Below are 15,441 nucleotides of genomic sequence, written 5' to 3'. Positions count from 1 at the left end.
AGTGGAGATGTGTTTTGGTTTCCTACTAGTAGGAAAGTAGAGTTTTAATGGAAAAATTAAAAATTTCCCCTGAAGAGAAGCATTTGCAAAATACTCACCAAAATATCAGAGTTTCTCAACAAACAGAAAGGGTTTTAGTAAGCCAGACAGTCACAGCCAGAGACTTGGGTTTTGTAGGAAACAAGGTAAAGGGCAAGTGAAGAATGTCAAAATGCAAGCACGGGAGGGCAGAAAAATTTAGGTTGATGAACAAATGTACAGTCTTTTCCTTTACACCTTGTGCACATAAAGCTGATGATGGTTCTTGGAAAGTCCTGCCAAAGAATTCAACCTACAGTAGCAGAAGCATGCTTTAGGAATGTGTCCCTCCTAAATGAATCACATAAGCATGAAATTAGCTCCAGGAACAGACAGATAAATCTATCTGTGTAGCCATTTGGCACTCATAATTTGTTTCCATGTGCCTCAATGGATTTTGTTTCCTGTAAGATTGGAGTCCATTGGCACCTTGCACTGTGACACTATTTCAGGTATTAGTATCCAAGAAATAACAGACTTTGGGATTATGATGGCTTGTAAATGTTAAGCTGCCTAAGCCATCAAATGCTGCCACCTTTGTAGTACAATTAACAAACGCTATGGGAACTAACATTTTATTTCTATTTTAATTCGTACTAGTAAGGTGAGTGATCAGTGGGGTAAAGACTTGGCATGCTGCTGACAACTCTGTTGTCAGCTTCACTTTTTTCAGGCTTTTTCTAGGTATGAGGAACTGCATTGCTCTGTACTCAGCTCAGCAGAATGCAATTTCTTGTACAAACATCATTTTCAGGAATATAATGAAATCTTTGATACTGTGACAATTAACATAGCAGAAATAAAGGTTTCTGGCCATTATTTTCATGCTATCCAAACAGAAATTAGAAGATAGAGATCAGAAATATCCTATTAGTTACCATTTGCTGAAAGAAGGGGTGGAGGGTTTTTCTTTTAAATTTTTTTATTTATTTTGCTTTTGTCCTTCTATGGATCAAAGCCCATAAGGGCTCCTTTACTATTATCCCTTGCTGCTGACTTTGAACCTCATCAGTGCTTTAAGACTGGTGGGAAGCCACAGAATAGAAGTCGATACTAAGTAGTTTTATTCTACATTTCCTGATGCTGCTTTTGCTAAAAATATCTTGGGCTTGGAAAAAAAAAATCAATAAGCACCACTTTTATCCTCATGGCTTTGATTGTCATGCTCCAAGAAAAATCTGAAAAGCAATTGGCTCCACTTTATGGCAGATACAGAGAAAAGAAATGAGCAGGTCCCATCCTCATCATCTCATGCCACAAGGTGAAAACCATGGTGAATTAAAAACTCATTTTTTTCTTCTAGTAGCTTAAAATGAAGCCATTTTGTGTATATTTAGCAAGGACTCCAAACAAAATAAGCATCCAGCTTATTTTTTTCCAGGATTTCACTCTTCTTCCAGTGTTCATTGCACTGTGATGGTTGCTCTCTGCCATTCCATAAGCAGTAATTCACTTCCAGAACAGTTTAATTCAAGACTATTTTTGCCATTAGTGTCAATGAGACTTGGGTTCCTTGGTGCCTCTATTTGTTTTTCCTCTTTAAATCCCTTGATCCATCTTCTCCAGCCTGCCTCCCTGCCTTGTAGCTTTCATAGAGACTGGATTGCAGTTTCATCAATTCTTCTTTCTCTTCTGAATAGGATGGAATTGCATCCTCAATATGGACAGCAAATGTATAAATATCCTCATTTCCATGGTGTCATCTCAAAATGTTTCAATGTTTCTGTGATCCAACATTCAGTGGCTTGCTAAAAAGAAAGGAGCAGCTTAAAAAATAATAATCCTAATCTTCAGATATTTCACTGCCACAGACAACATTGGCTTTTATGAAGAACATATTTCTAGGCAACAGGAAAATCATCATAGACAAGGGAAAAACCCCTAGAAGAAAATAAAATCTGGGTAAACAGTTCACATTGAGATGCACAGTTGGTGCCAATTTTAAAGATTCATTGTGTGGCCTAAATTCTCAAATTTTCACTCAGTCCAATACAAAATGACACTGTTGAGGGATATGTTCAGTGAGGATGATGTCCATGGCAACACTGGGAGTTACTCATGTGCAACCTCAAGGCAAACCTCAAACACCCAGAAACAACTATGCCTTTCATCTGTTTGGAACACTCTCATTTCCCAGCCTTAATCTCAGCAAATACAAAATTCCATACACATGAAAATCTGCATTTTCAAATACCAGAATCTTCCTTTGTACACACTAAACATATTACAATATACACAAGCAGTAAGCTTTTAGTTTGCAAAGAATTTTCATCTGTAGCATCAGCAAAAACAAGGTATAAAATAATTTTCTCCACCTGTAAGTATATCCTTTAATTAATTTGTAAACTTCACTTAGGGGATGCAGCACTTTAAATTTTTAATAGAAGGTTCTGTTGCTGACAGAAAATCTTTTAGGAGCTGTGAATACAGAGGTGGGATGTTAGCTTTCAAAGAAGCATATTGCACAACAGATGCTATGTTGGGCAGATCCTCCAGTTTTCCCATGGAAGCTCTTTCTCCCTTCAGTTTATTGAATGAAGAAAATAGAGTAAAGAAAAATAAAGTAGAGGATGTTAGAAGCAAAACACTGTATAAAATTTACATGCTAACTAAAGCTATAAATTAACCAGGTTGTTATTTTAACAAATACATAGCTGGTTCTGGTATACAAGTGAGGTGGTAGATATTTTGTATTTACAAGAATTGAAGCAAAACTAATTGCCTAGGTTTCATGATCAGTTTCAGCTAACCTACTCCTGTACAATTTTTCCAAATGCAGATCTAGGGCATATTTTGATTACCCTAAAGTAAAAGCACTTTCTCATTTACAAACCAGAAAAATTACTCATTGGAAAATAAACTCACTGGGTAAAAAAGGCTAAAATATATGCAAGACATTTTATAAAATTTTATAAATATTATTTTAAAGCTCTTTCATAGTATATTAGCAAGTATTACTTTACTTCAAGTGAAATCAAATTTAGCAGGAACTATTACAAGAGAAATTTTCCTACTATTTAGCAGGAAATATTACAAGAGAAAAATAAAATGTCTACTTACATAATGTTAATTCAGAACAAAAAAGCTATGGATCTTCCAGCAGAGTACTTGATTTTTCAGGTACACAGCACAATCAAAGCCCCTGAACACTACTTTGGTTGAACTACCTTTCCAATCACTTCATAATTCTTTAGGAAATGCAGCTTTGTGCAAATGACCTCATTTGACTGTACCTCAATGGCAAAGACTAAAGCAGGTGTGTCTCTACGTTGACTAACAGGAGTCATAATTTCAAGATCAACCTTGTACATATTTTCTCTTAGTGACATTGGTTTTGGTAAGACCAGAGTGCACCAAGAACCAAGTGAATGCAAACACAAAACAATCCAAAAAAACTCTTAGGGAACACCATCAACCATCAACAAATTTATAACAACTTCTTAAAAAGCCTCACAGGGCAGCATTTCCCACTTACTGCTGGCTGAGGTCAGAACTTCATCTGGAGCCTGACTTCCAGTGAAGCCCCACAGATGGACGTGGATATCACTGGGATCCAGTGCATGGTTTCCAGTTTGTCACCGTGCCAGCAGAGAATGAAGTGAGTACCTGTTATTTTGGGCATGCAGCACCAGTGTTTCTGGGCAGAAACACCTTACAGAGGTCTGCACACCACAGCTGCAGCTAGATCCCAGTTTTGAGATGCTACACAACACCTCTGGCAGCAGGTTAAGCTTTTGTGCCAAGGGGCTGACACGCTCAGGGACGCTTCTTTGGGCTCCCCACCTTGTTCCCCACAGCCTGCTGAGGGAATGGCTTCACCCCAAACCAAAAGGCTGTTTCTGGTGCCAGGAAAGCCTTTCAGCTGTGCCTGTAAAACCTCTCCTGCCTCCTCCAAAGGAAAAGTGCAGCCAGATGGATATAGCCTGTGGCTGTCTGTGGGCTCCTGCCTGGATAATGCTGGCTCTAACACACGCTGGTCTGAAGCACGAGGACTGAAGATATCCCAAAAAAATCAACACAGAAAGGCTACACATTTAACTTACTCCTGATTTTCATAGTCACTTCAAAGCTGCAGTTATGAAAAAAACCTGTACCTGAGAGTTGTACCTGTTAAAGTTCTAGCAGTGTTCTGTGGCTAGGCAGCAGAGAAACATGTCAGCCAAAATCAGCAATTTTTAACTGGGAGGAAGGGCAGAGGATAAGGAAAGGGTGATCAGTATGATTACAGGCTTATGAAAATACAAGAGTGGAAAAGGGGCCATCACCTACTCCACCATGACCCACAGCAGGGCTCTGCCAACCACAGAATGGCCACAGCACAGGACAGCAGGCATGAAAAGGAAACTTGAATTTGTGCAGGTCCCAACAAACATCCTAAACACTCATTCTCTTCTCTTACTTGGATCTTACCTCCTTGGTAGCCAATATGCCTCACCCCCGAGGTGAATGCTTTTGTTGGTACAGATTTTCTTCATCAGCTCCCTCTGGAAATTGGCAGGCTGAGAGAAGTTTTCATTGTCACAGTCCATGAAGAACCCAGAAATCAGATCTTTAAGGCAATCAACTGTAATTATGTAAAATTCTAGGCTGCATTCAGCTCTCCCAATTTGCTTATGCTACTGTAGCTGTATGATTTCAGTGGAACAGATCCTGGCTCTTGCCAATAGGATTAGAAATAGGACTAGAGTTGCCCCTAAAATTATGCTTCAGGGAACACAAGAAACTACGCAGGAAAGATAATGTATTTGAGAACATTTTTAATAAATAATGTGACAAAAATTACTTTTCTGATTATTGGATCCTCAGTATGCAAAATTATGGCTAAAATATGAGGTTTCTTACATGAACATAATGAAAACATTAATCACATGGATTTTCCTTTAGTACTGCACACCCTTTCTATGGAACCTTTCTTTAAAAATTAGCTAAATGAAAAATTTCAGTCCTCGGTAAACACCAAAACACTTTTTTTTTCTTTTTTTTTCCATTGGGGCTAGTCCTGATAGCTGTCAATAAACAAACACACATTTTTCCATTAGCACCAATGACAAAGAAATTTTATAATTACAAAAAAGATCAGAAAATCTACAGACAGAGGACATCATTTGGCAAATTCAATGCAACTAATGCCTCTATTTCAGCTTTAATGATAATCCAATGTTGAAAGAGGCCACAGAAAAATTGGTAATTTTCTGTAAGTCCAGGAAAAGTGAGAAGTGTTTTGATTATGGCCCACATTAACATTTGTTACTTTACCATCTGTCATCATTCAAATATTCCAAATACAAACATAGAGCATTAACAAAAAGATGAAAAATATCCCAAACAAATGCTTAACATTTTCAATAAGACAAAAAAAAAAGGTTAATAGTTACAATGGTTTACAAACAAAGTTTAGTGATTGTGCTTTTAAAACCAAAAAAAAAAAAAAGATAAGCAGTGCATTACAAAAAAATCATTGCCAAGATCAAACAAAACTTCTTTAAGTGGCACTTCTTCTTTAAGGTGAATTGACACAAGTAGAGGTCTGAGATTTGGGCCAGTAGCAGTTGATGATATTACCTAATTGTTATTAAAAATGTCCATTGTTTTTTTTCATAAGCAGTGTTGAAGCTGAAAATTGGAAAAAAGTTTTATATAAACTTGCTCATGCTATGATTAGGCAAATAGCAATCACATTGGCTCACCTCCTGCCTATCCCAAAGGACATTTTTAATAAGAATGTATTTAATGATGAAAATGGAAAGACAAATCAAAGTACCACAGGGGTTTAAAATGAGTACATATTTACAATAAGAGCCATCTCGTCCCAAATTAATTTTACTTTCATTTGTCAAACTGTATCATCTGCAAAAGGTTAGCAAGAGACTGGCAGGCCACAAGACACACAGTCTGTGTTGAAACTGCAAGATTGCATTTGCAGTGGCTGCAGACCACAGAGCAACCCCGAGAACCAGAGGATGTTGTGCACTGTTCACCCCGGGGAGCTCTTTGGTCACGGCCGCGCGCGTCCCTCGCGGTGTCCCCGCCTGGCTCACTGCAGAGCTGGCAGTGCGCTGAGCACCGCCTGGCTGGGGAGAAACCTGGCAATCCCAGGCCCTGGAATTCCCTTCTGGTCTAATCCTGGAGCAGCAGCTGGCCCAAGCACCTCGAAGAGCAGCTTCCCTGCCTCCTGGGGCAGCGAAGGTGACGCGCTCGGCATTACGGAATAGGTGAGGGCCGTTCCTAGTGAGGAGGGTTTACAAAGAAAAAGTAAAATAAAAACAAGCATTCTGATGGCATGAGGAAAAAGGAAAAATTGTACACTCTGATTGCACTGAACATTATTTCTGGCGTCAAACATCATCAGACTTGAGGCATCTTAAGTGATTTATTTTTTTTCTGATTAGATTTTAAAAGCCTGTTACAGTACATGTCGTTGTCTTCAGCTTTCTGTTTCCTGTATTAAAAAAAGAGGATATTAATTACCACACATTACCCGTTATCATTTAAAATTTGTTTTACATACTTAGAGAATTTCTATCTTTAAATGATAATTACTACTTTAAATTATGCACAGCAGTGCAACTGTGAGTTGGCCACCCTTTCTACAATCAGTATATAAAATTGGATCAATAGCATTAGGTGGAAAAAGTAAAGAAAAACGTTTGTATCTTACTATCTAATGAAATACAGAATGATAAACTGTCAAAAGATGTGAAAGGCAATGCCATGGTGTTCTCAGATGCTCTAATTCTTTATTTTCAGTTTTGAAAGAATCTGGGTAGTGTAAAGTGCTCTTCAAACTATTGTATTTCTGCAAGTCCTGTTCCATAACTTTTACTGTGGTGAAAATTACATTATACTATATGTGATTTGTTTTTTATGTTTTGACACATTCCTAGTTTGTTTACTTGGATTTGGCATAACATTAATGGATAGATAAATGCACTAATTTTCCTGAACAGAAATATTTCTGGTTCAAAACTGTTTTTTCCTGGCATCTGTCTAAAAAAAAACAAACCAGCTTTATTGTAGTGATCTTCAGTATTACAAATGCAGTTACCTCCATCTCTTCTTCTTCTTCCTCTTCTCCTTGTTCATAGGCTCCCAGTACTTGCATTTCTGCAACATTCCTTCGGGCTAGATTTGCTTGATCTGCCCTCTGTCTGCCTCCTGACCCTCTTGACGACATGGAGCTGGAGGAGCTGGGATCTCTAGGATTATTTGATGTTGGAAACGTTGGTCTAGAATATGGCAGGATGTCCTCTGTATAATGAAATGCATAACATTGTTATGTTTACTAGCCCGGAGACACTGTGAACCTAAAATTTCTGCATGCAGTTGATTTACTTTTTATGATTCTCAGGAGGTTTAAAGTGGTGCCTGACAAGAAGATGAAATATGCTGCTTCCATAGCAGCACTATAGAAGCTTTCTCAAGGAAATTTATAGTCTTTACATGGTAACGTTCACTACAGAAAAACTAATTCATGCTTAGTGTCCATTTCATTTCAATTTAGGATCCCTGGTCCATGTTCTACAGGGAAATGAAAAAAACCAAAACCAGTCCCTGTATATATTTGATATGACAGAGTAGGAGGAAATGAGAATACAAGTATGATACAGGGAACTCACTTCATCTAAATACTGGACCCTGCATTTCTCAGGCTGAATTTGAGACACAATCAGTGGCCATGCTTTAATATTTCACCACCATCCTCTATAGTAGCATTCTAATAAGTTTTCTCTACAGCAATCCACTGTAATCAAACTTTTATTTACACCCCCACTTAACCAACTTAATACCCAAACACTCTTGATGTTATCCCTAAATACATGTAGGTAGAAAGGACCAGACATTTGTATCAATCTGTGCTCTTGGTGAACTCTTGGCATGTTCCACTAATTAGTAAACTTACCACTTTTCACATATAAGAGATCTCTTGGATCAGGTCTGGCTCATATAAAGCTGTATGGGTTGGTATTTATAATTAACCCACAACTACTAGGCCTTCCTTACTTCCTCTTGAAACAGGACCAGGTATCATTCTGGCCCTTTTGTCCTCTACAAATTGGCAAAATGGGCCAAGTGTTGATCCTTTGGTTGGAAAGTTAAGTTTCTGAGTTACAGATCTACTGTCTGGCCTCACTCAGTCTCTTTATAAAACAGACTATAATTCAATACATTAAATATAAGTAGACTAAAGTGTATGGTAGGAGCAGGGATACTGATCCTTACAACCCTTTTTGGTTTTCTCAACATTAGCTTTAACACATAATGGGTCTAAAGGCAGCAAAATAAAAAAGGAATGCTTTGTAAGCTTGTAGTAAGCTCGTCTTGCCCTAACAAGCTCCTTCAGCGTGACCCATATTAACACCACAGTTGTGATAAACAGGGGCAACTCAGCAGCTCTAATTCCCCACCACCAGCCTGCAGAGTGCCCAGTGACCAGCACCCAGCACTGCAGCCCGCCCCGGGCTGGCAGAACCACCTTGGAGAAGATGACTTTTTGCTGGTGCGCCGTCCCGTTTTGGTGCTTTGCTGGCTCGCGGTTTGCCGTCTCCCGGCGGCTCCAGGGGCTCCCGGCGCTCCGCCGAGCCCGTCCGCAGGTCGGGGTGCTGCCTGCCCTCCGCCCCGTCCCTGCCCTTGTAGCTGGCTCCCTTCCTGTCCGCCGATCTGTCCGTCCTGCCGTCCGCGGAGGCCAGCTTGGGCAGCAGCACCGGCCGCACCTCCAGCTGCGCCTTGGACTGCGCCGTCGGGGACTTGATGGCCGGAGGGGGCACGGGAGGAGGGGGCAGGTCTGGGGGGCGAAAAAGAGTAATTATGGTGACATCGAGCACTAGTGAAATGAAGAAATAATATTTGACTTTGAACTGAAGAAACAGATGCTCTTGTTTGCTTTCTGCCCTCCTCTCTCCACCCCAAAAAGTGTTATGTTACTGTTGAAACTGCTGATGGGTATTTTTCCAAAAGCTTGAGCTTTAAAAACACAAAGGACGACCTCTCCCTGCCTTTTCAAGTCACAATATTTTCTTAAAAAACATGACCAAAAACTGCAATAAACTTTGGGCACTTGGATATCAGTTATGGATAGCAACGAAGAATTAAGGATAATAACATCTCCTTCCTGACATTTGTAATTGTTTGCTAAGTCCATTCAATAATACAGCAGCTCGTGCTGCAATTACTCAAAGTCTTCAGTGTAGTGAGCATTAAAGCACACAAGGTGGGATGTAAGAATGTGTATCAGATGCATTGCTGACACATATAAAGATAAACTATATGCATTATTACACTCTTCCTTTAAAATAGTAGGTTAAAATAACACACATATCCTTGATGTCTGTGGCTATGTCATGACATACCAAAAAAAAAAAAAGAAGAAAAAGCACAGTCAATGAAAATAAGCCTAAGATTTCTGGATTTGTCTCTTTAAACTAGCACAGCTTAAGAGGTTCTAAAATTCTGAACATTTTAAAAATGCTATTTATTAAGAATACACATTATTTACTTCATTATATTTTTCTATTCTTGCATTAGGACATAAAACTAGAAAATGTAAAATGTTCATCAGGGTACAACAGTGCTCTGTAGAATATTAACGTGAAGAAAAAATATAGGAGTCAAGTAAGGGAGTGGCGATACAAAAGCAGTTCACAATAAAGCTATAGGCTTTCAATTCACATGGATTTAAGAGAACAACAGGTTAAAAAAACGTGAGATGAGGTTAATATTCGCAAGTGGAACTGCTAGAAAAAAACCCATCACTATTAAAAATTTAAATGTAAGCATTTTTTAATAGTGTGCTTTCTACTTCCACAAAAATCAGCGAGCAGCTGTCTTTTACAAACACCACTATATATACACAGCTAATTTTGAGTCTATTCAATAGAATGTTTCAACTTAAATTTACCTAAATTGGGTCAAAAATAAAGGTACTGCTCCTGAGTAAGAAAAAGTACATATCTAATATATAGATGTAAGTTCAGATATGGCAAATGCCCAACATTTTTGAGAGGTTTTCCAGTGACACAAAGCATGAGTGACTTGATCCAGCCCTGTGGAAAGATGAAGCAATGCAGAATTCAGTGCTCTGTGTAAGCTTACTGGGAACCATCCAACACACACACCTGATGACATATCTTGGAATTATCCTTTACCTGTCTTAAACAAGACTGGAAATTTTATCAAGTGGCTGGACTGGAATGATGAGGAAGAAAGATGTCAAAAAGTATGGTTCATAAGGTTGGACATACTTCAGGAAAATTATATCCTGCTGCAATAACTGTACTGTCTTGGTGGATAAAAACCCACAACAAACAAACAAAGCAAACAAACAAAAAATCCCATCATGGTAGTTTGTTTGTTGAATATAAGTAGTTATGGAGAGCAACTAAAGGTAAACAACTGACTATTGAGACTTAATTTTGAGTATCTACCCAACACTCAATATTTGCAGGTATCTTTTAAGAAAAAGGACTATCATTTGCAAACCCTAAAAAGGAATAATGTAAGCTTGGATAAACTAAGTGGCTGAATCAAAATGAAGGGGAGGTTTAGATTGGATAACAGGAAAAGGTTCTTCACCCAGAGAGTGGCTGGTCACTGAAACAGGCTCACAGGGAAGTGGTCACAGCACCAAGCCTTACAACATACTTGGCAAGAAAGCACAAAATCATTTATGCTGCATTCCTTTGTTATCTGTAACTGTTAAACATGGTTTAGAGAGGTAACTTCTGTTCAGTACACAGCCTCAGCAGTCAAAGTCTGTAATTCCAGCCATCAGAGTAGCACTCAGACTACCTCTTCTGAAAATGTCTAAATTTGGTGGCAGGTGAGGTCCTGCCACCAAAAGGAAAACCAAACTACTTTCACTGGGCTGCCTAGCCCTGTAGATGCAAATTTGAATTTCTGGATCACAATGATTCACAACCATGTGATCTTAAGAGTCAACACCTGCTGCAGAAAGTGTTGTTCTCAAGAAGTATATAACCTCTTACCAATCAGCAATCATGTGAAAATTCATGTGAAGTTGGCCTAAGACCTCAGAGTTGTGTGTAATGTGTTCCTTGAAAGCTTGGTGCATATGTCCATGTCAATCCAGACTAAAGCTTATTGAGCACAAGAACTATTCTTACAAAGCAAGACTGAAGATGGACCCCGCCCCTCACAAAACACTGTTAGCAATTACAGAACTTGGATTAAAAAATAAAACAAACTCCGAATTAGTCTGTGGAGATTCCAACAATTCTTTCCTTCCTGAGGAATGCTTTCTTCTCACAGTATTGTCTTCCCTCAGAAGAGGACACACTGACTCAGAAGTAGATGAAGATACTTAAACTCAGAAGTGTAGACTTTTGGAACCAGTGCTTTTCTTTTAAATCCCTCTGGTCAGATTTGTCCTTATCTCAACCCTTTGGGGTGCGTGCTGGGCACCAAAAAGGACTGTCATGGTTTTAAGCCCAGCTGGAGAGGAAATTCCTCTCAGCCACTTGCACAACCTTTCACCTCTCTCACGCCAGTGGAATGGGAAGGACAATCAAAGTAAAAGTTGTATGTTGAGCTAGGAGCAGTTTAATAATTGAAAAGGAAAATAATACAATAATGGTTAACAATAACAATAATGATAACAATGAAGGGGGAAAAAAAGTGATGCAGAATGCAATTGCTCACCACCCACTGGTCACTGACCAATCAATGCCAGATCCCCCTCCCTGAACCCCTCTGGGTAAATCCCCAGTTTATATACTGGACACAACATTCCATGGTGTGGAACATCCCTTGGGTCAGTTTGGGTCACCTGTCCCAGCTACGCTCCCTCCCAGGTTCTTCTTTGCACCTCCTCACTTGGCAGAGCATAAAACGAGAAAAAAAAAAGTCTTTGACTTAAGATAAACACACCTTAGTAAAAAAAAAAAAAACAACATCAACACCATTCTTATTCTGATCCAAAACAAAGCCCTGTAACAGCTGCTGACAAGAATTTGACTCTACCCCAGCTGAAACCAGGACAATGTGTCACATGCTCCACTCACTTTTTCTTCAATAAAGCACTGAACAGCCCTTCTCTTGAACCTGCTGATGTAAAGGGAGTGTAGATATCCAACATCAGCTTTTTCAGCCTCCCTTGGAGCCCGTGTCCAGCAGATATGCCATGGCTGAACAAATATGAAGGGAAGGAACATTCCCGTAGCCTGTTAAATACAGCTTGGAACAAACTACTTTATTCAAGAATCCTCTACAGCTACACAGGACAAGGAACAAAGTGGTGTTGAATCTTTACTATGGAAAAGAAAGATGCACTGATATAAAATATTTCATAAACTGGCAGCAGCTCTATGGTAGGTACAATAATAACTAAAGAATAGTGATATTTGTTTTCAAGAACATTTTTGCAACCTGCAGGGAAACTATAAAAATCTTCATTATAACACAGTGCTTCTGACTGAGAATCCTTAACAGAGGGAAAAAAAATCCCTTTCAGAGGTCAACACTATTACACCCCTGTGGTATTTATTTTAACAGCTCAGATCACAGAGAAAATCCAGATTCAATCTGCCTCCTCGAGTACAAACTGGCACACTTCTTATTAAAAGCAAAACAGAAGCTTCCATTGTAAGGAATAAAAATAAATCACAAAGCAACATCAAACCAATGGAAAGAACTCAGAAGTATTTGTTAAAGGTCAGCTGTGCTCACATGTTTCATTCATGTCTATGTATTACTGTTATCCTGCTTCCCATGTAACTCAAACAATTAATGGATGCCATTTCATAGCTCAGCCTACAGGAGAAACCTTCCATAGGTGTCTTTTGAAAGGGCAGAGGATAATTTTCTAAATGAGAACACACATAGGAACCATGGCATAAGCTAAACAGAGTTGAGGAAAAATAATCTGCTAAATTAGTTTAACACTAAAGTGGAGAAACCACAAATAAGCACAACAAGATGAATTGTAAGTAGTGACCAATGAAGCAATTAGGCTTCATTAGGCAACTCTCTCTTTTAAACTCTATCAAGCTGCAGATTTTTTCAGTCATACCCTGAAGATAATAACAGTTACAGATTTGATGCAATACTAAAGACAACCCCTGGAAGTGTTCAAGGCAAGACTAGATGGGGCTCTGAGAAACCTGTTCTAAGGTGTCCCTGGCCATGGCAGGGGGTTAGAACCAGATAACCTTTGAGGTTCCTTCCAACCTAAACCATTCTGTAAGATATGAAGTGAATTTTCAGTGTATTTTATGTTCATGCTGGTAGGCAAAACTCAAGATTGTTCCTGACTTGAAAAAGCCTTAGCCAGCATTTAAGATTTCCAGACACATCATAATCTGAGCTATTATTCATGTAGTGAAGTTGTTTTCATGCTTTGTCTCTCAAGAAACATGGCTCACACTGTACACAATAACTGAATGGACAAATTAATACAGCAAAGCCCAGTATGATGTACAAAAGCTGTTGCCTTTTTTTTCCTTTTATGTACATTTGCATAATTATCAAAACAGTTTTCACTCCCAAAACCTTCCTCAAGTAAAAAATTCTGTATTTAAAAATATAATGGACTCAGAAGTAAGGACTGAGAAGAGGACAAGCATCTGAAAATTATTACAATTCAATAACAAGCTGATTTTTAGCATAGTAACAAATGCAGTCCTACGTTTTTTGTACCTTGCTAAAATTTGCTTCATACAGAGTAGATTGTTTTGTACTGCACAAGCAGAGGGAGACAAAAAGTACAAATGATGTTGGCATGCATAAAGGCTTAACATTTCCAAGTGAAAATTCAAGGAATATTTGGCAGGTGTTCAACTGCCTTTTGTGAGAAATTCAGCTGCCCTGACATCATGTCATTGGTAACACAGCTAAATAACTCAGTTACAGTCTCAGCCAGTTAGTTGCAAAACTGTTTAGTAATTTTTCCTCACTCAGAGATTTAAAGAAGAATCAGGATTTAAAATCTCATGTGAACTGTGAAAGGCATAATTTCTACTGAAAGACCTACTGAATCAGAACAATGGCAAAGTACTTTTATTCTTTTTATCTAAATGCTTACAATTCTAGGGTTTGTAACAACTGATAAATCACTTCAAGACAGTTGAGAGGAGAGTCTCCCATATATATTTTTAGAAAAGACAAACATATCCTTTTAAAGTTTGTTTTTCTAAATTAAATATGTAAGTAGGTCAGTCAAGGTTGAGAAGGAGGGTACATCTGCTAGTTGGTTCTTGTAATGCATTCTTAGTAAACCCTCCTAAAAGGCTAGATGAAGAGCAATTAAAAATTCATACATTTTAATCCTTACCACCTACTGTGCAAAGATTTTTAGCAACAAATATGAAGAACCTTTCACTGCCTGGATGACGGTCAAGGAACAAAACAAGTGAGCTGAAATCCCATCCCACATAAAGTGGCAACTGACTTGAACTAATGCTCATGGAAAACACAAAATTGTTACTACTTGGACTGTGCAGAGTAGATTAGAGAGAACTCATTTAAAAATAGGTAGTAGTAGGCCTTTTATTGCTACATTAATAACAAACACACCTTCAGAAAGACCAATCTCTTTCACAGATTTGTCTGTGTGATGAAAGTAAAAAAAGAGAATTTTGAAAGATTTATATCTATTGCTGCTGATAATACTCCTGGCATTTTCTACTATTCATGAAAGTCTTTAATTTACTTATATATTTTTCCTGTCAACTAATCATTTAAATTCTTCATTACACTTTTATTTCATAGAAGTACTAGCAAGTACTTATTCAGGTAATTTGGGAACAGTAGAAAATTCTTTATATGCAATTCTTTAAAATTCCATTTCAGAGGCTGAGAAAGTCCTGAAGGAATGTATTTTTCTCTTTTTAGTATTTACTGAATGTTTCTGCCTTTTATTCCTCCACTACTACAAACATATATATGTTTACTCATTATGAGGAAAAAAAGCAACTCTGTATCAGGCACTCCTTTATAAAAAAAGATAAAGAATAGTCATCAAGCCAGTATAAAAACCTAAGTATATCTCAGAGAGGTCAATTGTGCTTAAATGTTTCATTCATTCATCCATACCACTTTTTTCCACCTAAGGAAAACAATTACTATATGTTACTTTATAGCTAATTCTAAAGAGTCACAATATACTAGATGAGGCTATTAAAGTGACTGGTTAGAATCTACTGTAAGGTTCCAAATATACTTATGCAAATAGACTGAGGGGAAAAAATAACAATTAAAAAAAATATCAAAACCAAACAAGTCCTTCGACCTTTGAACTGGATTTTATTAGCTCTGCCGGAATTAAAGCCATAATTTGCTATTCCCTGAATGACCACACTGTATTGCACTATAAAAAGGTTAGTGGAAATTCTTACCTAATTAGAAAATATG

The 15,441-nt window shown here is 38.2% G+C and overlaps 1 protein-coding gene across 2 annotated transcripts in view; it reads right to left on the bottom strand.

The window, feature by feature from the left end:
- Positions 1-4,815: 4,815 nt before the first annotated feature.
- Positions 4,816-15,441, bottom strand: part of ROBO1 (roundabout guidance receptor 1) — a 687,040-nt gene continuing 676,414 nt past the window's right edge. For both annotated transcript variants that reach the window (XM_066571924.1, XM_066571925.1), the window contains 3 exons: positions 8,552-8,860; positions 7,124-7,326; positions 4,816-6,517 (listed from right to left, as the gene is read on the bottom strand). In XM_066571924.1, coding sequence (XP_066428021.1) covers positions 6,503-6,517; positions 7,124-7,326; positions 8,552-8,860 — 527 coding nt within the window. In that variant the 3' untranslated portion in view covers positions 4,816-6,502. The remainder of the gene's footprint in view (positions 6,518-7,123; positions 7,327-8,551; positions 8,861-15,441) is intronic.

This window comes from Molothrus aeneus, chromosome 2, assembly GCF_037042795.1.
Source record: "Molothrus aeneus isolate 106 chromosome 2, BPBGC_Maene_1.0, whole genome shotgun sequence".
Taxonomy (NCBI): Eukaryota; Metazoa; Chordata; class Aves; order Passeriformes; family Icteridae; genus Molothrus; species Molothrus aeneus.
This window is presented reverse-complemented; position numbering and strand designations above follow the sequence as displayed.